General features: G+C 37.4%; 1 protein-coding gene across 1 annotated transcript in view; it reads right to left on the bottom strand.

The window, feature by feature from the left end:
- LOC581395 (manganese-transporting ATPase 13A1) overlaps positions 1-24680 on the bottom strand; it is a 30919-nt gene that overhangs the window by 4228 nt on the left and 2011 nt on the right. The window contains exons 2-25 of the mRNA XM_030997556.1: positions 22406-22495; positions 21626-21819; positions 20649-20768; positions 19795-19903; positions 18952-19128; positions 18582-18711; positions 17677-17732; positions 16355-16481; positions 15111-15248; positions 14383-14503; positions 13412-13566; positions 12404-12588; positions 11215-11325; positions 10585-10710; positions 9316-9424; positions 8386-8498; positions 7487-7579; positions 6525-6621; positions 5807-5871; positions 4822-4977; positions 3633-3750; positions 2306-2502; positions 1240-1382; positions 391-502 (exon numbers count right to left, since the gene is read on the bottom strand). Coding sequence (XP_030853416.1) covers positions 391-502; positions 1240-1382; positions 2306-2502; positions 3633-3750; positions 4822-4977; positions 5807-5871; positions 6525-6621; positions 7487-7579; positions 8386-8498; positions 9316-9424; positions 10585-10710; positions 11215-11325; positions 12404-12588; positions 13412-13566; positions 14383-14503; positions 15111-15248; positions 16355-16481; positions 17677-17732; positions 18582-18711; positions 18952-19128; positions 19795-19903; positions 20649-20768; positions 21626-21819; positions 22406-22495 — 3042 coding nt within the window. The remainder of the gene's footprint in view (positions 1-390; positions 503-1239; positions 1383-2305; positions 2503-3632; positions 3751-4821; positions 4978-5806; positions 5872-6524; positions 6622-7486; positions 7580-8385; positions 8499-9315; positions 9425-10584; positions 10711-11214; positions 11326-12403; positions 12589-13411; positions 13567-14382; positions 14504-15110; positions 15249-16354; positions 16482-17676; positions 17733-18581; positions 18712-18951; positions 19129-19794; positions 19904-20648; positions 20769-21625; positions 21820-22405; positions 22496-24680) is intronic.

Below are 24680 nucleotides of genomic sequence, written 5' to 3'. Positions count from 1 at the left end.
GATAGATAGAGTAGAGAATGCAAGACTGTATAGGAGAGGCTTGTTGTCCCTCAATGATTCCATGAATGGATGACCCTAGGGGGGTGGAAAACAAGGTATACATTAGAGAGAGAGGGAGAGAGAGAGGGGGAGGGAGGGAGGGAGTGAGAGAGAGAGAGAGAGAGAGACCGACAGACAGACGGACAAACAGACAGAGAGGGGGGAGGGGGTGGGGAAGAGAGAGAGAGAGAGAGAGAGAGAGACAGACAGCCAGACAGTGGGAAGAGAGAGAGAGAGAGAGAGAGAGAGATACAGACAGAGATGGGGGAGAAAGAGAGAATGAGAGATTGACAGCTAGACAGAGGGAAGAGAGAGAGGACTCTAAGATTGTAGTAGAAGTAGTAAGCTTACCTTGTAGTTTACGGCAAATGTGCTTATCTGTAGCATCATAGAGAGAATATATACTGTGCTGTTGACCAGGTTGGGTTCAAACTTCTTCTCTAGATCGGGAAACTCTGACTCCCTGCAAAACATTTAGAATGGAAATCAAATCAATCAATAACCAGGACCTGCTGGCCCCTCCCCCTCCTCTGCCCAGGACAATCATCCAACAGAGAGCTAGCCCCAAGAAACAAGTTTACCCCCTAGGACAACCATTCTAAAGTACTAACCCCCTATAAGTACAACAACTGCATGTATCGTTATGAGAGATGCCCCTTAGGCAAATACCTGTTAGGACAACAACTGTCCAAAAACTCCTCATTGCAGTGTTTCAAACATCCTTCATCAAAGATGATTTTGCTCGTTCCACAGAGTTAAAGCCATAAAGTAGTCAGTGTTCATGTGTATTGCATCATAATACGCCGACACAGATTTGTTTGAATTACAAACGAATGTGACTGTGTGTGCAAAGGTCTCTGAAGCAGGGAACCCGTGGTCCCACTGAGAAATACTCCCAACTTGCCTGTATCTCGAGGGCCAGGAAAATTTGATATATATGATGACAATTCTACATGGTATTAGGCTAGGGCACAGTGCATTACAAAAGACCTGTTTGTTGTAAAAGTGAAGTCCACTCTTGGTGTCTGACAACACCTGTTATTGGGTAAACACCAGAATGGTGTTAAAATCCCTACAAAAATCCACTACTTTGCGTCTTTCATGTCTTAGTTTAAAGTTGTCCAAACAGGAGTTGTGAGAACCTCATCCTGCTCAAACTAATTATGCCCTGAATTTTTGTCATCGGTTTTAATTACTGACCTGGGAGGCGACCTTTCTTTTGCCTCCCGTACGAGGTACATCATGACCATAAAATGGACAGCAAACTGAGAAATGACCGTCAGGACGGTATACACATTGAAGATGTTTGGTAGAGGGCGACTCCTTGATAAAACCTTCAATGGCTGTCAGTAACGATACAAGTGAGAAAAAACAAAACATAAATTACTTTATTAACTGATGAAATCTATAAAGCAATTTCATAGCAATTGAATAGGGTTGAAAACATAATATCTGGTCCCATGTGTACAAATCAGTGTAAGTGTTTATCATATTGATATCTTGTCCCTGTGTGTCTTTCAGTGTTAAAGGTTTTCAGAGTTCAGGTGACTTGGGTAACCTAAGTGTTGAAACCACCCAAAATTTATGTTGATTCGATGGCTGTCAGCATTTCAGGTGAGAAAAACTGAAAACGATTAACATATGATATAGAATCCTTTTTTTCTTGTCAAAGTAACATTTATTTTCTTCTGGTAATTTTTTATACACTATATATAGTGTATATACATATTCATATAAAATAATACACAGTACACACAAGCTCAATTCAATAGCAAGGTAATGTTATGTGTAGGTTTGTGTGTTATGTATATTTTTGTGGTACGATAAAATTAGATAGGATATGCATCATAGCTGAGAAATTAGCAAAAGCTCAAACAAAATACATGAAGTAAATTGGGTCTTATTTACCCAGGGTATAGCCACATAAGTAGTATTAGTGCTATTCCTCCAAGCTCTGCAATTATTATTACCCCAGCAATTGCCAGGTACCCATTTACACCCGGGTGGAGAGTGGCAAATGTGGATTAATGTCTTGCCAAAGGTTATTAGGGCCAGGCTGGGATTCAAACTTTCTGGGATTCTAAACTTTCATTCAGATATGTCAAAAAAGAACGTATAATTTACAAATGTCTCTCACTAAATATGTATTTTAAATGTTTGTGCCTCTATATTTCACTAAGTAACCTAGTTACTTGAAAATAGAAAGGTGATTGAAAAAGTTATTTTCATTATCAATATCTCTATCGATTTCATTATCATAACTGACCTTTGACCTAGATATAAAGAGGAAACAACCAGCCAATAGGAGGCCTTGCAGCGTGGCCTGGGCGTCGCTGAACTTGATGCCGTCCAGATAGAGGACGCTCTGACTGTACGCTAGGATGAGGGCGTTGAGCGCTAGAATCTTGAACATTTGAAGAGTGGTGACCAACGTACAGCGGCCTTGCTTAATGATGTGACATACTGTGGATAGATGGAGAAAGGAACTCAGTCTTCTTTCATTGCAATAGCCAACATGAAATAAATAATAATATGGTTATTTATGTAGCACCGGTAGCATCAGGTACCCATTTACGCCTGGGTGGAGAGTGGCAAATGTAGATTAACGTCTTGCCAAAGGACATTAGTGCCGCAGTGGGACTTGAACCCCGTACCTTGTGATCTGCACTTGGGTGACTTATCCACTAGTCCACAACACCTCTACTTAACATCAGACAGATGAGAAAAATTATATTAAGACTCGGTCTGCTTTTATTTCTCCCCTTCTTAAGACTAACAACAGACATCGTGTACTTGTCATAACAAATCCTGCCCATCCTGCTTTTCCACAGATAAAATACATGTACGGCTAGCTTTTACCCTAGTTTGAAAGCTTATTTCTCATTATCGAGAAGATAATCAGAACGTCAGCATTATGGCTGAATGGATCATTCGTCAAACTGTACAAGCACAGAAAAGGTATAGAGATTGATTTTAAAAAAATAAAAAAAATAGATAGAAGATCAAACATGTTTTAGAAATACAAACTGACTTTATCTTGAAAGTAAAACATTTAAGAGAGATAACTGTGTTCAGAATAGCACACATAACAGTTTTAGATAAAGTTTAACATGAAAAATCATATTTCTGAGGGGTCTCTGGACTCATGATCAACACGAATATTCAAGTTCAAGTTCAAGTTCAAATAAGGTTTTATTCATTACTTGTCAACAAGTCCGAAGACTAAAAATGCAAGTTTACATCAATATAAAAAGCATTCAAAAACATAAAGATAACATAGCAAATGAGGACAAATATATAACAATGAATACATTTTTTAGTTAAAACATTAACGTAGTAACAAAACAAAAAAACAAAAAAAAGATTTTAAAAAAAATACAAGATATGAAACATTGCTAGCAAAAACTAATAAATGTTGACATATAAACAAATAAAATGTATACAGATACTTGAATTCAATCAACTGTAACATTGGAAAAATTGTAATTAAGTATTGAGTATTGAGTATTGAGTATTGAGTATTGAGTATTGAGTATTAAAAAGTATTAACAATTAGAATTAGAATATGAGAGCTAATATAAAAAGGAACTCACCACATTGCACTGATGATAGCTTAGAGGTGAAAGGTGATGCTATACTTGCATCTCCTAACTTGACTACTTGAGCTTGATCCTGCTCCTCTATCTCCTTCATCATGGTATTCAACTTTTTCTGTTGAAGGTAAAAGAAAGATTTTCTGATTAATAAATTGTTGTACAGTCAAACCTGTCTACAGCAACTGCCCAAGGGAAACAAATATGTGCTTGTTGTAGACAGGTGGTCTTTGTAGACAGGTTCCTTTAGTACATGTTTCAATGAGAAACCATTTTCAAGGGAAACAAAAAATGTGCTTGTTGTAGACAGGTGGTCACTAAAGCAGGTTTGACTGTATCTGACATTAAAGAGATTTGATGGATCCAAATTAAAAATTGCTCTTCCTGTCAATCCCAAACTTACAATCTCTAATCTTGCACAAAACATTAAACATCGATTGATGGAAGTATTGCTCTGTGTATAAACAACATGGCTTTTCAAAAATACTGATTTCCGGTCGTGATTAGCTCCATGACAACCCTTTTAACACTGGTATAGATTAATTTTACACTAGGAACAGTTAAATAATCTTGAAACCTTTAGAATTGTCCCACAATAAATACAATATCGCTAAGGGTCATGATTACGTTCATCACAACCCTTTTTTCAAACCCGTATAGATTCATCTTGCACTGGGAACGGTAAACAACCTTGAAGCCTTTGATATATCTACTCCATGATAAATACAATATGGTTGTTGTGATTGCCTTCATGACAACCATTTTAACACCGGTATAGATCGATTTTGCACTAGGAATCGTTAAACAATCTTGAAGCCTTTGGGATATCTATCCCATGATAACTACAATATCAGATGATGGACCACATCTTGCAGTGCAGCGGAACGGGTTGCACAGGCGAAGACCTGGCCCTTGTGAATGAGACAGCCATAGCAGCCATCAGGCGATGGAAGAAATTAATTTAATTTAATTTAATTTAGGAACTTTACATTAATCTTGATCTAAGGAGACAGAACGAACTAATACAATATTGCACAGGGAGATGATTTGTATTGTATAAAAAGAGCAAACCCATTGCCCCCTGGAACCGGGTGGTACCTGTATTAAACCTATGGAGAATATGACAATTTGGTAGTCGATGGCTTAATACCTCAGGATGACTATCAACAGCCAATCAGTACATACGTACCCTAGTGAGGTCTTCTCCCTTAGCGAAGGCCCTCTGCCTGGCTGCTCGCCCCCCTCCGCCCCCATGCCGGCCCCCGCTGTGATGGGGGGCGGAGGGTATCCTCTCTGGGCCAGAAGAATTCTTGAGTTGTTTGTTCTCCCCACTGGTCTCCCCTGTCTGAGGTTCAAAAAAGAAAAAAAAGAAGAATATTTAGGCAGAATTTTGCCACATGTCTTGGCTTTGTTATCACTCTCCATATTCCTAACCAATGTTTGATGATGTTAATTTTGATTCGTTACCCGCCTGCTATCAAAGAAAGCATGTATATGCTTATGCTTGTAAATAAACAACCAGAGGACCGACGGCTTTAAGTCCTCTATGAGGGACTTGGTTATGAGAATTAATGCCTTATCAAACGGCACTAGCGTTTCGACTTGGTTTTGAACCCGGAACCTCCAGGTTATGAGACCACTGCCCTACCACTGAGCCATTGCGTAGTACACAGGACATTTTGGCTTTCGTTAAGGAACTCAATGCCACTAATAACAACACAATGTGTCTTCTATCTTTTGGTGTAATAAGGTTATTCCCAATGTACCTTTAGATTGTGATAATCAATGTGGCTACTGATGAAATTCACTGTAATACTGCTCATGTGAATGTTATCAAGGATGAGCTTTATGTATTAGTTTAATACATAAATATGCTACAAAGACACTAAATTTGCAGTATTGAAGAAATGAATAATCTGGTTCGATGGCGTTGCAATTGGTTCATTTCTTACATCAATACCCAGTAAATTTACTGCAGAAAATAGAGGTTTAAGATTCAGTAACAAAACTTTAACATAGGGCTCGGATTTGAAACCATGTACTGACTGCAATGGTCATTCTCCTAGACCACTTAATATACTGTACATGTTATATTCTAACCAATTGGCAATTGATAGTGGTTTCTTCAAATTCATTTTCATCATTCTTTATTAATTCTTCTTTAATTCCTTTACCTCTTCTTTGGGCCTTTTCTTATCTCGTAAAAACCTCTCGGGAACATTTGAAAGAAGAGCAACACCTGAAATAAAGAAAAGGATAGAGAAAAAAGTTTTGAGTGCATGATATGATAAATGACGATTCTGTTTCAGTTCAACTTTAAACATAAACTTGAGTTCTGGTAAATATAGAAAACAAATTCTCACAGAATCTAACAAAATTTACACTAAATGTTCAAGATTACAATAAATGACATGTGCCAAACAATTTCGGTATAAAATGTATAATGGCTGAGTAATAAGCATAGAAATATAAGGAAATCCGGGTAATAGGCCTGACACCATGTGCTTAACGCAGGTCACTATGTGCAAGTGGGAGTTGTGGTTTTTATCGAAGATGATGCCAAGCAAGTTTTGTGCGTTTGTTTTATTTCACTGGTTTGAACAACCAATCTACTGCAGGATAAACAATCCAGAATAAATCATAGCAATTTTCTCTAAAAATATGACTCCCATACCATAGCTCCAGATTAGTTTTAATTCAGAATGTCATGCCAAAAGTCCACAGTGATTACTACATAAATGTATGAACATGTAGGTACAGCTTTAATACTATATACCAGCTAATGACCATTAAGAATTGCAAGGGTCTAATGATTTCAAGTTTTCTGTATTTAAACAGGAAAAAGGCTGTTCGATTTGTATGCCTTTATGTCATTAACTTGATCAAACTCACCAACATGTGCATGCTTTAGAGCTCCCACGTCATTGGTACCGTCTCCGCACATAAGAGTCGTATATCCAAGACTTTTCAATGTGGTAATCACATACTCCTGTAAAAAAAAAAAATTAACAATAAAAATCATAATAATAAAAATGATAAAGACATTTATAATGCACAACATATCCACAGAGAGGTGCTTACAACTCGAGGCGCTTACAATGAGCTACATATAAACTATATTTAGAAATAATTATGCTTTCATTACATTATGCATGGTAAAAAAAGATGATATTAGTTAAAGTTGGCCATTAGAAAGTTTCAGACTGGCCTTGAAATTATCTACTGATCTACAGGCTTCAGTGTGTTAGGAAGGCCGACTCATTAAATGTAATAAATAAAAGATACACAAAACTATGGCAACTGATAATGCTCATTCTCATACCTGCCAACCTTTCAAATTTAAAATGAGGAATCCCTCAAGGTAAAATTAGGAATACCGTCATTTTGTATACTCTTCACACAGAAGTTTTCAGAAAAAGAAAGGAATCTAGGATCCATAACATTAGTTTGAGGGCCAAAAAGTAGAAATCAGTCCTCTAAAATAGAAATGGTTGGCAGCTATGCATTCTCATGAACTCAAACAACAAAGCCATGGCGAACATGGACAATCGAACAGAATGAAAGTATATACAGAACACAGAAACACTTTTATGTACTGCAATTTTAAACAACAGAAGTTGGAGCAATTTCACATTTTGACTTGGAAAACAGTGTTATGGTATTTCATAAAAACAGCCACACATTTTCAATGATTCTATCAAAACTTGATGAGAATAATCACGGATTTGAGAATTGAAATATAAATATAGAGATGTATGTTTTCTAAATTCACGATAAAAAAGTAGATTCAATCAATTTTGATTAAAAAAATCCATTTAGGGATTCACAGCACAATTAAAATAGGTAAACCTCACCTTTTGTTTTGGTGCTACTCGAGCGAACACTTTTACTTTGGGTAAGATTCTGTTCAGAAAAGGTAAATTGGTGGTTTGTAGATGGGTGATGGCCTGAAACGAAAGAGAGAGAAGAAATTTATACCACCATAATTAATAACAAAAATATTTTGTGTTTGTAATGTACATTCAGGTAATATATCACGATCTCACGCAAGCTTTGACCATGCTTCGTCTGTCTCGAGATCCAGCAGAAGTTATTTGTGCATAGCACAACCAATATAAAACAGAATCCTATCAAGGTACAGACTCCTATTCTGTCCACAATCTCAGAACTGTCTATACCTTACGTCCCATCAACATGTCTACAATAATCTTCACAACACCTTCTTACCATCAATCCCTGAGCAACTATTAAAGTCCTATGGCGACAGAGCACTGGCATGTGAAGGCCCAAAACTTTGGAAAGCTCTCCCAGACGTAGAAGTCTTCACAAAAATTGTTCCAAACTTATCTTTTTGATTAGTGTTACCATTGATTGTAAATTTCATTGGGACTGAAATGCGCTGAAGAAGAAATTAACCAAGTGACAAATATGGATAATGCAAATACAAATATGTACAGATAATACTTGCATCAGAATTAAAACTATACGTACCTTAATATAAAGTGTGAAGGGAAGTAAACAACTGTTTATAACATGTGGTCACCAGAAGATCAATTACTAATAACCTTTATTTCCCATACACTCTCTAAAAAAAAAAAACAGTACTTTTATCTTTTCATCTAATAAAATTACAACCTTGATAGAAATTGGAAGATGATGATGATACTGCAAGGAAGACTTTCTAGAAAGATTGTTTAGAGGTGTCATCAACAAAAAATATTTGTCGTCGTTAAAGATAGTGAAACAATCCTACCTCTCCGGTGAGACAGAGATCTTTGGCCAATAGGAGGCGCTCTTCCTCCCGAGAGGGGATCATGGGATACGTCACGGTGTCGTCGATAGACTGCCAATGCCATTCATCAGATTCTGAAGAAAGGTGAAAATAAATCATCAGAGAAGGCATGCATAAATACATGTATGCATGGACCTCTTATTACTAAACTGACTTCATATTCAATGAAAGCTTTCTCAATGGCAAATGGATAAAGTTCAAAAATGGAGAATTGGACTAAGTTTCTTTTACTGTATAAACAGTATTTTTCGTTGGGTTTTATTTTTGCAATTTGTGTGAATCACTCATTGGTCAAAAATTCAACAACATTTGGGTGTTAACCCCAATAGCAGGTGTTGTCAATCACCAGGATCAGCTTTCATTTTTATGACCAACAGGCCTTATGTAATACTCTGCATTTTTCACCCATCCCCCAATATAGTAAAGTCATTATCCTACATTGCCCTTACCTGAAGACTCTCCAAGAGACTACAGGGGGGAGGGGGAATTTCTTGACGGGACCACCGGTTTGCTGAGTGCTGAAACTTGTACAACCATTAATGGTTTTTCCACCAAGTCTGGTGTAAGCAAATCATGGCCTTCTGCGCATGAAAACTGAAGACCATCCCTTTCAACTTAAAATGACATAACCCTAAAATGTACATTACATACAATAACAATACTGTAAACAATGTTATTTTCGGGTGATTAATTTTTCACACTGAGCGACCCAAAAACATAATTGCAGGTTCTTAAATTCGTGCTGCACGCAATTCAGCACGAAATCCGTGAAAAATTAATGTACCGCTAATATTTCTGCGATTACAGTAATACACGTAGTGAATTCATGAAAGGGAAAGATAGATGAATTACATGATATCCACCAGGGCAGCTGAAACTTTGAGCACTTACCATTTTCAACGGGTGGCTTGAGGATGAGGGTGTGTGGTTTCTTGGTGAAGTGAAGTTCCTTGGCGACATGACAGGCAGTCAGAGGGTTGTCACCGGTAATCATGGTTGTCTGTTGGTGTTCCACAAGAAAGGAATTTAACAGGATTAGTCCATGTTATGGAGGTACTGGCATGAAGCTAAAACCAATCCAAAATATTATGACTGACAAGATTTCCTGAAAAAACATATTTAAAGCAAATACCACCCTGTGTTTTTATTAAGAGCATTACTTGAGAGGGTTGTCTTCGGTAATCAAGGTTTTATGTTGGTGTTTCACAAGAAAGGAATATAACAGGAATTATTCCATACTGTGGAGGTACTGGCATAAAGCAAAACCAATCCGAAATGTTACGACTAACAAAATTTCCTAAATAAACATAAATGCCAAAAAAAATAGCAAATACCACCATGTTTTTGACAAAGTACATGTATCTGCCAAACAGATTATGATTTTAAAAAAATTATCAGAGAAAGAAAGTTATATACTTTTTACGATGATAATATTAACTTAAACTTTCTTAGGGATCTGTCACAATTTCAACCTGTTGGAGGCGTTTTAATATCGGTTTAGCACTGACTTTTCCTTGACTCCATCCCAAGTTTTCTTAGGGAGTAGCATTCAATGGGCTAAAAGACATTTAGACACAATTCAACCACAGGATAAGACTTTTTAATCTACTTTTTTATCCCGTAACATGAGAGTAATTTTAATAGTTTCATACTATTAATTAAATGTATTGTTAACTGTAACTGTATAATTGTTTTAAATGGGGGCACGCTACAAGAGTCCTATCTCGCACCCCGGGGCAACGTGTCTGACACGGCCGGTTGTAGCAACTACTCTGAAGATCAAGATTACAGTAATCTTGATCTAAGGAGACACGAACGAACGAAATCTACTACATATCATCTTTGACCCAGCAAATACAATGTCTGAGTTTACTATGGATTGGCCCATTGGAAAATGTGCCAAATAAAAAAGGTGCGGTACCAAACATGTTAAGAGAATAAAGATTACCAATGATTAAAGGCATCGTTTAACAATGTTAAATCTAAAATGAAAACGAAAAATTTTATTTCGATTTCCAATCTTAAAAGACAGGCAATCGGTTTGTAAAAGTCATGGGATTCCTGACTGACCTAAAGGTTTATAATGATTGTAGCATGAGCTAAATCCAGGATTTTGTTTTAGAATCTAAGACAAAGTTACCGGATCCCTTTAATGCTTACATAGTGAGATGCATGCTGGATCTCTTTGATGGCTGCTTTCGAATCAAATTTTAGAGGACAGGAAATGATGACAAAACCAACGAAACTGAGGTCTTTTTCGACGTCATCACGAGACAAGTCACGCAGCTATGGACAGAAAGGAAAGAAGTTGGAAAAGATTATATGATATTTTAAGTTTACAACTGGGTACACCGGAACTGGGCAAACTGATTTCTAGCATACTGTACAGAATGCAAAGTGAGTGAGTCACAATTCCACCTATTGAAAACTAGATTTGTGCGTTTAGGGCTGAAATCGGTCAAAAACATTTTTTACTAATCATATTAGGATATGGTTATTAAATTACATGTATATAGAATACATAAGCATATGTATTATAGGTCTATTCATCTTTTCTGGTCAGAACGGAATTGTTTGTTTGGGTCGATCCTAATGGGACGGCCTCAGTTTAGAAATTCAGGTTTGCAGCCACAGGGCATTAGCTAAGTTTCTAGCTAAGAGCAATTCCACTAACAGACATTAAGATAATCACACAAGCATAATAGGGGTTTCATGTCTGAAATTCAGGGGCAATGTGGCGATGACAGCTGCAACGAGAAGAGCGACTTCATCCAGGTTCTAAGGCCTCACCTGTTGTGAAGTCATGTGTCCAAGCTTCCTGTGTCCTAGGGCAAGAACCCTGGCACCTTGTCTGGACATCTGAGAGTGAACCTCGTCATAGTTATCAGGCACAACGGTGAACTAGAAAGTGTGATCAAGAAAAAATGTATATCATTGAGGTATAGGGTTAACACACAAGGTTTTTGAACATGGTCATTACCATGTAACATGATTGAATTATACATAAAATTCCTTTGACAGTGTTTATGATAAATTAATTTAATATAGGTATTGGTTTGGTTGGTCCTGTGATGAATGACATCCTGTGACCTCAACAGATGAGTGAGGGATCATCCAGTAAGGTCTTTGACTTTATATATAAACTTCACTGTATCTTTTCCTTGTCCTCTTCTTCTAGATCCTTCTAATTCACTATAATAAGAAAGTATTTCATACTTTTCATGTCTACTAAAAGGAATCAATCTTGATAAGAACTCATGGGAATGTGATCATGGTGTTATCATCTGCTGAGATCCTGGAGGGTGTTGGCTCGTTTCCTTTCAGAAATAGATTGAATGCCCTTCAGGCTCTGAGCAGACAATATAACTTAAATGCACAGAGCACCTGATATGCCTCCTCTGCTAAAGCTGAGGTAACTTCTGATACCATGAAGCCTGTAATGTGCAGATTTATTATTATAATCATTAAGTACTTGGCGTCACCTGTGCCTGGAGGGTGAAAGTGAACTGAATCACTGTAACCCTCGGGTCTCTCCTTTCGGTATAACTGATTGGGGCTGTACAGGTGGACCACTACACCCCGGGGTTTCCCCCTACTCTTATACAAATATTGCAATAAAACATGTCCATAGTATTCACATTCACATCATAAACCAGGGGGGGGGGGTGTTTCACAAACTTCCTAAGTCGAACTTAACTCTAAGTTAGACTTAAACATTATGGAGAGCCATTTGTAGCCTTAAAATAAGATATATTCAGAAGCAAAAAGTATTTTAGACTTTTCATAAATTCCACATCAAGAACATGAAATCTCCTTGATAAAAGAAAATATGAATGATTTGAATCAACGTTTTATGCCTTTAAAAATAACTTTACATAGCTTTCCATAATTGTTAAGTCCAAATTATAGTTAAGTTTGACTTAGGATCTATGTGAAACACCCCCCAGGGGTCAGATAAGTCCTTCCACCGTTCCCTTACCATGGCTCGAAGGGTCTCTGGTGCCCCCTTGACCGAGGCCAGATAGGTGCAGTCCACCGAGCCTTCCCAGTCGGGGGTCTGGAGGGACGCGATGACCGCCATCCTCTTGAGGGCACTAGAGAAGTGAAACCGCTGGACAATCTTCAGCGGCCGACTCTGGATGCGATTGGGGATCACGACGTCACCTACAGAGAGAAGTTATAAGAAGGAGTTACTGTAATGAGAAGTACAGTCAAACCTGCTTTAGCGACCACCTGTCTAAAACAACCACATTTTTTGTTTCCCTTGAAAATGGTTTCTCATTGAAACATGTACTAAAGGAACCTCTCTACAAAGACCATCTGTCTACGAAGACTACTTTTTGTGTATTCCTTTGGCGGTCACCTTAGACAGGTTTGACTGTATAACAACGGCACAAACTTTCTTCTTGCGGACAGCGGATGATATGACTTTCGGGTATAATAAAAGATGGCTAAGCTCAAAGAAACCTTGTAACCTATATCACAAAGTGGTAGTTCTTATTTATCTTAAACATACCCTCAGAGTATGATTATGTATTACCATCAACCACTGATAAGATGTGTACTTGGAAGAAGGGTTCAAACGCAAATTTCTATCAAATTTCTTAGATTTAAAAACAGACAAGTTTATAGAATGCCATGGGGGTCTTTCACAAAGACTAAGATCAACTTAAGTTGGACTTGAGCTTTGGCAGGCCCTTAAAAAATCTTGAACCAGATGTAAAATTAGTGGGAAAAAACCTTAGAAATTATGATCTTTAGATTAAAAAAATGTCAATATAAATAAAAATGTGAATTCTGTAGATTTGTGACGTTCCATGAGAGACCAATGATGAGGGCAATCAGTGGCATGAATGTCCTGCCATAGTTAAGTACAAATTAGAGTTGATCTTAGTCTTTGTGAAACACTCCCAGGTCTAGTAATTTATCCTATACCTATACACAAATTGCATTTTCAAGTGATTGGTACATTTCATCAGAGTCTTACCTTTGGTCAGTGTCCAGTCCACAGCGGTCAGTGTGGCCTTCTCCAGTGGATCGCCCACCAGGGTGTCGTCCAGCTTGGCCAGAGAGTGACAGGTAGCAAGCACCTGGGCAGTGTCCAGGGGTACGTCGGTAATGGAACAGAGCTTCTCTTTACCCCTGTCAGGTACGAAAAACATAAATTTTAAAAAGCGTTAGGTTTTACTTATACATAAAAATCTAGAGGTACCTGTAAAGCTCCGTTCAGATATGAAGCAGCAAAACCGTGGCGTTTTAAAAATTTGTTTATAATGATGTAAAGTGTAATACACTCCATGTTTTGTATCTTATAACACAGAGCTTGGTGAATACGTGTTGGAACTCTGCTGTGCATATTTATTTTTGCAATTCTTTTACACGTTAGCAAAAACTGTCACATTTTTTTGTTTGCATCAGTTTTAAACATGCCAGATCTGAACGAACCAAGGCATCATCTTGTACCATGTTTATTGATTAAAACAGAAATCTTCAAGTACACTGGAGTAATACTTGGAGAATAAAAACCCCACTGCGCCAAAACGTTGCATCCACACTGCATATGTTTTGTATATTTTTCAAACCCACCAATATCAAACGGACAGATTTCATATTGAATGCATAAGAAAGCAAAATGTCAGAGTAGTGCGAACAATAAAAGTATCCATCTTTTAGATTTTCACAGAATGCCTTTTCCCCCAAAGTAAGCTAAATCAACTATGTTAAATGTAAACCAACATATTGCAAGAGACACCCTACTGAAAATCCATAAGCAGAAAATAACTACCCTTAATTTGATACAAAAAGGTATTTTTTATGCATAATAGTGACATTTCTGATGGAAGGCAAACTAATTAACAAGAAGAAGAATAAAATGCATTCTATTAGTAGAAAAGCTATAAAATCTAATGTCTGAAGAAAAAATAATTGATCAACAGAGAGAAGATTTGAAATACTTACGGGAGACCCGCGACGCCCTCTACCACCAGGTTATCACTGGTCAGTGTTCCAGTCTTGTCAAAGCAACAGATATCGACCTTGCCGGCAAACGGGATACGGAACGGCTCTGTGCAGTACACACCTGTTTAAGAGGCAGAAAGGACATGACATTTAAAGATAAAGTTGAGTTCTGGTCATGCGAGTGCATTGTGAAAGAAACGGTGTGGAATCGATCAGAAAAAGTTGACCATGTAGCATATAAGAATAAGTATAAGTATTGGTGTGTACTGCAAGGTTCTGGAGTCATCAAAATGATAAGATATTTGGCCCAGTCTTGTTATTAAAAGTAACAACACTGTACACAGAAAGATGTTTATGGGACTACACAAACATGTGGCATACAAATCTTGTCATATTTAGAGAACCATGCTTTTCAGAAACTTTTTTTCTCTGATGTTCCTCCCCACTTGCACAATAACAATGATAACGCTAACAAATTATTTTTCACCTCTCCCCAGAACTCAACCATCTCTTTAAATCTAAACAATAAAAACTCTGCCTTATTAATTACTAGCATGAAAATTTGCACATCGATAAACATTTGAATACAGTACACAACTCTAGACAAAAAGGATTTTATATTTCACTTTCAGCACTTTCGATTTTTGCACAAAACAACTGACAAACTTTCTTTTTCAATGATTAAACCAACTAGATGCCTTGGAGAAGTTTTCCTTTAAGGAACTTACCTAGTCTTGTGAGTGCCAGAAGCGATGAGTTGACGGCCAGGGAGAGCTCAATGGGGAGCTCCGGGGGTACGACAGAAGTGAGGATCAGGGTGCACTCCAGGAAGAGCTTGTACTTGTTACGATCGGGATCCTTGGTGCCTGCAGGATAGATGGAGATAGAGGGACGAGGAAGAAGAAGAAATGAGTTACGGACAGCTCCTGTAGTCCACACTTGTACAAGCATTGCTTTTTAGTGGCACCTCTGTTTCCAATATGTATTCCTAAATTGTTGTAAATGTTTATAATTGATTTGTAATGTTTTGTTGAAAACCTAAATAAATCAAAATTGAAATTAGATGCCATCGTATGAATGTATTCATGTGAAATCTCATGGAGACACCTTTGATCCATTGACTCTACAATGCTAACATACACTTCAATCTAATGTAATGATGTTTCTTTGTGCCTACTTTTGATAAATTTCTTACAACTATTCTCAAATTATTTGGTAAGATAAATCATATATGGTGACAAGAAGGAAAGGCTAATTTGTAACAATATGAAAATCAAACTATTTTTTCAGAATGGTTGTTGTTATTTTTTAACTTCACTCTATTTCTATAGTCACCCCACAATCAAACATTCAGCATATAACATGAACATACACAAATATGAGACTCAAACGAAATCCGAGTTTCAATCAGAATCAAGTCCAGTCAAACCTGCTTTAGTGGCCACCTCTCTATAAAGGCCATCTGTCTATAGTGGTAACTTATATTATCTCTCTCTCTAGATGGAAATGTGTTGCAAACCTGTCTAGAAAGGCAACCTGTCTTTGGTATCCACTTTATGTGTTTCCTTTGAAAATGGTTTCTCATTGAAACATCTGCCAAAGAAACCTGTACATAAAGACCACCTGCCTATAAAGACCACTTTCCTTGTATCCCTTAAGTGGTCTTTACATGTTGTACGTTTCCCTGTATCTCTTTAATTTCACCTTCTTGGGTGTATACCGAATCACAAATTGAAAAGGCCCCATCTTGAGTCTATTAAAGCCCGTCTGTACTAGTTTGGCCAGGAGGGATTAGACCTCCCTGCATGGTCACTGACAGGTGGTTATCTCATTAAATCAGCTCTCAATTAACATAAGAAAAAGGGGATCATGGGGGACCAACAGGCAACGATTGTTGGCCATATAGAGGGCGCAAGTGACTACAAGTAGTACAGTAGGGCTTTAAGGTGTAGTTACAGGAGTATTTTCTGACCTTCTATCCAGACGTATGAAGCAGCAGCAATGGCGAAGATGAGAAGGAAGAGGATGAAGAGGAATGTTTCTAGATTATTGGCCGTCACCCGCTTCACTCCATACAGGATGGTGCTCAGCAATTTACCCTTGGGAGAAAAATCAATAATATTTACTGAATTTACAATATCATACTAACAAGTTTAATATAATACAACAACAAAGACAGAAGAAGAAAAGAAAAAATAATGACAATAGAAATTATAATCATAGTAACAATAATACTAATACTAATACTAATACTACTACTACTACTACTACTACTACTACTAATAATAATAATAACAATACTATACTACTACTACTACTACTACTACTACTACTAAAAAAAATAATAATAATAAAAGAAAAGGCCCATTTACATAGCCCAAAGACCATTTTGAGAAACCATTGTTTTTCTTTCGGACTGCCATTTACACTACTTCAAAAAACCACCTTCCAGTAGTGGGTTTTGTGATTTAAGTTTTTTGTTGTTTACTGGTAGTTGCTTAGCAATGAAACACCAAAATGTGAGAAAACTCAACAAGTTTTGCTTGCAGTGTAAATGCAGCTTCTGTGTAGGGTTCTGGCATGGGCAATACAAGTGGTTACAACTATTGTCATCTACAGTTCAATTACATGATTCTGAACCGTTAAAGGTAAAGACCAGTTATGGTCATGCGATTGCATTGTGAAAGAAACGTTGTGAAATCGATCAGAAAAGGTTGATCATCTAGCATCTAGCATCTGCAAGGTTCTGGAATCATCAAAATGATTAGAAATTTGGCCCATTCTTCGTAAAGTTACAAGCACTATACACAGAAAGATGTATATGGGACTACCCTATATCTCTCACAGACCATGAGAGAAACAAATTTACCAAATATATGAATTAGTAGGCGGTTTCCCGGCAAATTTTTTATCATCATGTATTAGTCAAAACATATTCTTTCACATGATTGGTAATGAGAGCTTCCATTTCATTTTTTGAAATTGGGGCGTTTCCAACACTGGTCTTTACCTTTAAGGGCTTTCAAAGGCATTCCTCTTAGAACTTAAAAACTATTATAGATGTAACAAAGGTCTCTCAAAACCCATGGTTCATACTCCCAGTAGAATAAAATTGGCCAGCTTTGAATAAACATTTCCTTTCTTTTAAACGATTATTCCATTTCTGATCAAAAATATTGAAACAGACAAGAATCGTATATTCATGTCATATGCCCTCACGTAAATATTCATGACTTCTGCTGAACTGCCAAAATACACACATATTCTGTACACATACAACACTGTTTGACTTACTTGTGAGGTGTTAAAGCCAGTTCTCAATACGTATGCTATGCAGCCATTATCAGTAGCTGGAATGGAAAGATAAATAAACAAAATAGATTCTATTGAAGATGGGGATTAGCAATCTCTCTAAATCCTTCTTATCAGACTCCTTATCAACAAGAATTATACTGTAATTCTCTTCACATACAATCACTATACCAAACTCAACATTGTACACTAAATACTAAAACAGTGAACATAAGAAGTTAAAAATGCTATACTGTTAATTTGTTATGCAATCTCATTAGCAATTGAGATTGTTGATGTTTTGTAAGTGTTTGGATAATAAATACACATTAAAAAGATTAAAAATGCCTTCTTTATCTCCATTTGATATATCTGATTTGTATGTAACATCTTTTGCTTCTAATGAATGGATTCATATGAAATTATCCCTGAGTTCACTTACTTTAACAAAATAATATCTATAAGTTTTTTTTCTCAGTCATCACATTCAAATTAACAGAAATGTGAACACTTCTGTCAACTACAGTGCACAAATAGTCAAAAAACTATATCAATTATACAATTGTATTATAGTTCTGTTTGTAATTTTGATTTCAAATTTATTCTATGTACCCAAACAGTGATTTGTGTTCAAAGGTACAAGGCTCGATTAGCATTCGTGCTATTTTCTGGTTCTTTTTATGTTATTATATAAAACTGTTCACACTTATTGTTATTTCATATATTATTGGATAAGAAATTTCATGTTCAAGTACAAGTTCATATGAACAGGTAGAAACTAGATGTAGATGTCATCACCCCCCCCTCCCCCCCCCTCCCCCCCCCCCCAATAAAAAGGGGGGGGGTGAGGGGCTAATGAAATCGCTTAGAGTTCACATCCCATTTCATTGGGGTTGCAGATTTCATACCTTTGAGTCCTGGACCTGATTTGTTGGGAGGGGTGTGCTGTACGACCTTTGTACCTCCTGATAGAACGTGGAGCTTGGTGTCAAACTGAAGGTCCAGGATGTGATCCCCTTCTAGACCCTCTACTGGCTCCTGTCGGGGGAATGAAAAAAATACATAGTTTAAGAGGGAGGTAGGGGCATTATTTTGCATCCACAGCTTTGATATTGTGGAAAATCTTCTGTTTCCAATTCTATCCACTGAAACTCTAAAGAAACTTGTGAAGATTCAACTATATAAGTTAATTATCAACTATATAAGTTAATTATCTCCCTAGCCCCCTTCCTAGAGAAAGAATATTGAGATAAAAAAGACTATTTTGATGTGATGTACCTTCATTTGTGGGACAGACTCTCCAGTCAACATGGACTCGTCCACGATGCAGGGACCCCTGAGAAGAAGAAGGTCGCAAGGGACAGGGTTGTCGTTCTGAGACCGGGTGATGGAGCAGATGTCCCCTGGGACCAGGTCACTGCTGAAGATGGGGCGCCACTTGCGGTTACGATACACCTGGGGGCGGGGGTGGGGTAAGAAAGAAAAGTGGTGGATCAGCAAAGGTGCAACAGATATGATGTAGAACACAAGTTTTCCATTGATATCTCAAAAATGTACCTACTGACAATGCACATATTTTAGGCTCAGTCAAACATGTGGCAGTAGACTAAATAGAAACTACCGTAATTAAAGGTGTATTACCACTCGGAAACTAGAATAACACTCAAATTTGTATGTCATCTTGGTTTGAAAGTAATCTTTCTGATAGATCTCAATATGTAGTTTATAAAAAATAATTCCTACACACGGCATACTACAAGGTTCTATCCTAGGTGCTCTACTGTTTTTTAATTTACACTAATGATCTTACACATTCAACTGCACCTCGAAGTTAAATGAAAGGCCTTCCCGCGTGGGTTTTTTAACACGGACCTAACTGGCTTGCTGCCAACAGAGTAGGCAAAAAAACAAAACAAAAAACAAATAATACACGAGGGCGGTTTATACAATGTTAATTACGGTAGTATTTAGAAGCAAGCATTTGCTGCTGCAGGTTTTGAAGGAGTTCACAGCATCATGTCTGAATAGGGATTTGATTCTTGTTTTGGATCTCACTTTTGCATTATCTATAATACTCTATGTTCACATTATTAGAAATATATTACATGCTGAATATCTTACCTGTATCATGTAAGGCTTGTTTCCCATTTTCCTGATTTCTGTCAGGTTGCGGAGCTGTTGATGAACCAGAGTTGCCTCAAAGGTCACCAGCATGAACAACGTGAAGACACTAGAAAAAAAAAACATGTTTTTCAAAAATATGCTTTTCCAACAAAAATAACTAGTTACAAAGAATCAAGATCACAAAACTTCTCATCTTGTGAATAGGAGGGAGTAAGGGTAAAAAGATACATTAAAATTGAGGTAAAAGGAATGCAGAGGTACAGATAAGATGGAAAGAATAATAGATTAGATGAAGAAGGGGTGTCAGAACTGCAGTTAGCTGTATCAAATTGGTACGTTTTCACATTGAGATGAGGGAAGGAGGAAGGGTAGGCATGTAGTAGAGATGGAAAAACAGAAACGATTTACGATGGAACAGGGAATGTACAGACATAACATTATAGAGAGAGAGAGAGAAAGAGAGAGAGACAGAGAGACAGAGAGATAAAGAGAAAGAGAAATAAAGAGACAAAGAGAGACAGAGAAGGGGGGATGGGGAGAAGGGAGCTGGGAGCTGGGAGAAAAGGAAAATAAGAGGACTAAATACAGACAACAAGGGAGAGAAAAGAGAGAAATTAAAAGAAAGTCAAAGACTGAGACAGAAAAAGGATAAAAAGATAGAGAGAAACAAGAGAGAGGGAGGATAGAGAGAGAGAGAGAGAGAGAGAGAGTGATGGGAAAAGAGAGTGAGAAAGATAAAGAGAACAAAGAGAAAAGAGGGGAGAGAGAGAGAGAGAAAGGGAGAGAGAGAGGGGGAAATATGTACAGACAGAGTGATAGAAAGAACAAGGGACAACTTTATTTTAGCTTACCTGTAATACCAATATTCATCAAGGCACCAGAGGGCCACACAGAAAACTTGAAATACAAAGAAAGGTGCTGTGGCTCTCTCCAAGAAAAGTTCTTTGAACTCTGGAGGGTCCATTGCCACCCTGTATATGAACGAGACACATTATTTTGTTACTTTACATTAAATAATATTACATTGATTAAATCAATCAGTGGATATACAATGTACATGTCAAGGGATGTTTAATATTAACCGTACTCATATTGTGTTTTATACAATGCCTACTAAGATTCTTGCAACCTCATTGGTCAATTCTTGATCACATGACATGCGCTAAAAGTACCATTGAACGGCATCATTCTCCAGCCGTGCAATTCCGTTTGATCCTTTCGCACCATTGCACTCTGACGTCACTAACGACGTACAAAGTATATTGTGAGCTAAGTGACGTCAGAGTGCAATGGTGCGAAAGGATCAAATGAAATTGCACTCCGCGGCAAAATAAACATAAATCTTTGTACGCGCGGCACCATGCGCATGGTTTGCCGCCTGCTTAATAGTGCGCGCTCACTATCGGCAATTTCATGAATTAAAAACAAACAAAAAAAATCACTGAGATTTAGGCCCAGAAAAACTGTTTTAAGCCCATTAACGTCCGAGGTGTTGTATAACACAAATAGTGAATGGCCTTTATTCGTGCAATGGAACAAGATTTTGCATTCGGTGAAAGATGAGACGCTCTATTCAAGGAGTGGAGCACATAGCACAAATAAACCTAGGACCTCTTGTATGAGTGTTATAGGCCTTTGAATTGTATAGAGCAGTTGACAAGACATTATTTTTTTGTTAATAGCTCAACAAATGCTTGACAATGAATTTATTTTGTCCACATACATCATTCTCCCACAATAATAAATCTTAAGTGACAACAAACATAACTGCACCATTTTCCATTTACGTATTTTCCTTCTGAAACATTATATCAATCAAATCACTCACTGATTGTCTCCAAACTTCTTCTTCGTCTCGGCAACCTCGCTGTCATCCTGGTATCCCTTCCACGACTGGTACGTCTTCAGGGCGTGGCTGACCGGGAACTCCACCGCCTGGAACCGCTTCTTCTCCTCCGCATCGTAGACGTACTTGGCCTTTTGGAACATGAACCACAGATTTCGCTTCTCTGTACTTGGGATCTGTGGATAGACCAACGGGTAAAGTAGTTCAAGAAGAATGAAAACTTCTGAATGTAAATTTACTTTTCGTGACGTTTCAAGTTTTGATCTACGTTGTACTGCTTTCTTGTAATCATTTATGATTACTTGTAAATATTGTGAATCTGTTTGATTCTGTTTGGAAGGCTTGTTTGAATGTTTGAGGAGAACTAAACCCTTCTGTGACACAAATTCTTCGACAGTTGTCATAAATTGAACACATTTTGATTAAACAGGGATTTGAGTAAATTTCACTTTACAACCACAGATCTCGCTTCTCAGTGGTCGGGTGCTACGGGAAGACCAACGGGGGAGGTGGTTCAAGAGGAATGCAAAGAGAATGTTTTGCAGGCTAGTTTCAATATATGAAATCTAGTCCATCAATTAATGTTTGTAAAAGGAGATATAAATCATTTCTTATCCAATAATATAAATAAAGATTGATTCTGTGCATGGTCAGGTTCACCCTTTTCTGGTTTATAGTGAAGATCTTGCATACACAGGACTATGCAGCATTGAGTGCACTTGACCTTGAGGCCAGGGGTCAGGGGTCATCAGAATTACTTACAATCTCCGTGTGGAGCTGGACCAGTTCCGGATAGCCATTGTTGGCTGTAGGGACAACCTTTACCCAGTCTGCGTCAAAGGGATTGGATTCCTGCAGGAAAAGAAGAAAAAAGAATAGAATTGAAAGGTCATTCATTAATTAATGTTAAAGAGTACCAGAGTTATCTTGCAGAAAAGTGTGTTGTTAAAAAAAATGGTCTAAAATCAGACTACATTCCTATATCAAATGGGAAAATACATATTTTATCACTGTGCAGCATAAAAATCTCACAATTGTTACATGCATCTGCAATTTTATGTGCAGTTCCAAAAATATTTGAATACATTCATTCCATTTCATTAAATCATGTTTGGTCCCCTGCGACAAAATGAAAACAAATATAACGTTAAGTTGAAATGTTTCCTAAAAAGTAAAATCTTTCTTCCAAAGTTGCAATGATTAAAATCAACATTTAAAATTACAAAAAAAGACAATGAATTAAAGACAAAGATCATCATCAGGCCTTAAATTTCATCATTTTTAGGGCAAGGCCAGTTTGGCCTTAAAGTACCTCATATTTTTAAGGGCACCAAGGCCACTACAAAGGGCACCAAGGCCAAAATATTTTTACAAAAAGGGCATCGAGGCCAAAAAAAAATTGATTCTATTTTTGTTAGATGTCATGTATATTTTATTATGAAACTTGTGCGGGATCAATTTCCCATGACTTTTAGCACCAGCTTCTTCACAGAATGTATAGAGGTCTACGGTACATACAAACAACGGCGGCAGCCCCCGCAAGCCTTAGATTAAGCAGCCAGGAGCAAGGGGCAATTATTTTTCTAAAGTTGCCCCTTGCCCACGCGAATTTACCAGAGCAAGGGGCAATTTTCCAAAAACAGATAGACTAGGCCCCTGATCTAATTATAAGTTCAAAGATACAATGTTAATTTCATAATGTGAATAGAACGATCAATTTAATAACTTTTTAAGCTCAACAAAATCAACAGGAAAGATTAATTAAGAACATCAAACTTGCATATTTTAAGGTAACTAAAAATATTGATGAGCAAATGAATAAATAAATTGTAAATTTCACAAACATCGAACCGAGTCAGAAGGACTTGGCAAGTTTACCGGGTATCCCGAATCAAAATCGCACCTCACACACAAACCTTCCGCCACACTCTCGGTAGCTGGTAGTAGGAGCAAATTTGAAGAAATTATCTTTTTGATTGTTGTGTTAACCAACCCAGGGAAAAAAATAAGTTTTTCATTTCGGGGGCTCCATTTCAAATTTTTGGAAATTTTCTGGGGCTACTTTTTCAACTTTCGGGGGCTCTTTTTTCTGGGGCTACTTTTTCATTAATTCATAAAAGGATAAACCTAGGGGGTCTACAGTTTGTCGGGATTTGTTTAGTAGGCCAAGGTTTCGGGCTTCCTGCTTCATAAATTTGCCTATTAAAAAAGAAACCCCTTTTTCTAGTTCAATAACTAAGTTTTCATGCATTGATTTGATGCAAGAACTATGACATAATAGCTAGACCCTAGATTGTGATTATTTCTGGCCATGAATTTCGATAATCATTTTTCAAAGTAAAATTTTCACAAGAAAATCAGACATTCGTTTAAAAACTTAGACATTAGTAATACTTTTACTAATTCTAAGCTCAGGTTTCGTACATCTATTCATGAAACTATATTGAAATCGCGGCAATGATGATGCAAACCAACAATTTCAAAGTGCCAAAACTCTTTGATTCGAGCTCAGCTACATGTAGGTCAGCTCAACTCACACACTGCACAGCGCACAGCGTAACTCCAGGAAGCTCCAACACCGGCGGCGCCACAGGCGTGCGCCTGCGGTGCCGGTGGTGGAGCCTCCTGGAGTTAACTGCAGCGCAGCGTCAGTCACGGTGATTTTGTCTGATTTTCTTTACTTTAAAGAAATGATTATCAAAATTACGTAAACATGGCGATGTTGGAAAATAATCACAAAATAGGCTTTAATTTCATACCTCTATCATGGAAACTTTATAAAATTGCGGCAATCATGATGGAAATTGATTTCAGTTTCGCTATTACTGGTCTGGGTTCAGCTAATATGATATGATCCACCAAAACAAAATCGACCGCGAAAAACTCGACCCCTACTCGATCTCGCAACTGTGAAAATGTACGTGTTTTGGCATACTTGCGTGCGACATGGCCAGGTAAGGTATGGAATATGGTTCAATTTTTTTTTTACAACCAATTTTTTGTGTACACAATTTTACACGGAGATTGGGCAGCAAAC

Source organism: Strongylocentrotus purpuratus, unplaced genomic scaffold (assembly GCF_000002235.5).
Source record: "Strongylocentrotus purpuratus isolate Spur 01 unplaced genomic scaffold, Spur_5.0 spur5_scaffold_4, whole genome shotgun sequence".
In the NCBI taxonomy this organism is placed as follows: Eukaryota; Metazoa; Echinodermata; class Echinoidea; order Camarodonta; family Strongylocentrotidae; genus Strongylocentrotus; species Strongylocentrotus purpuratus.
This window is presented reverse-complemented; position numbering and strand designations above follow the sequence as displayed.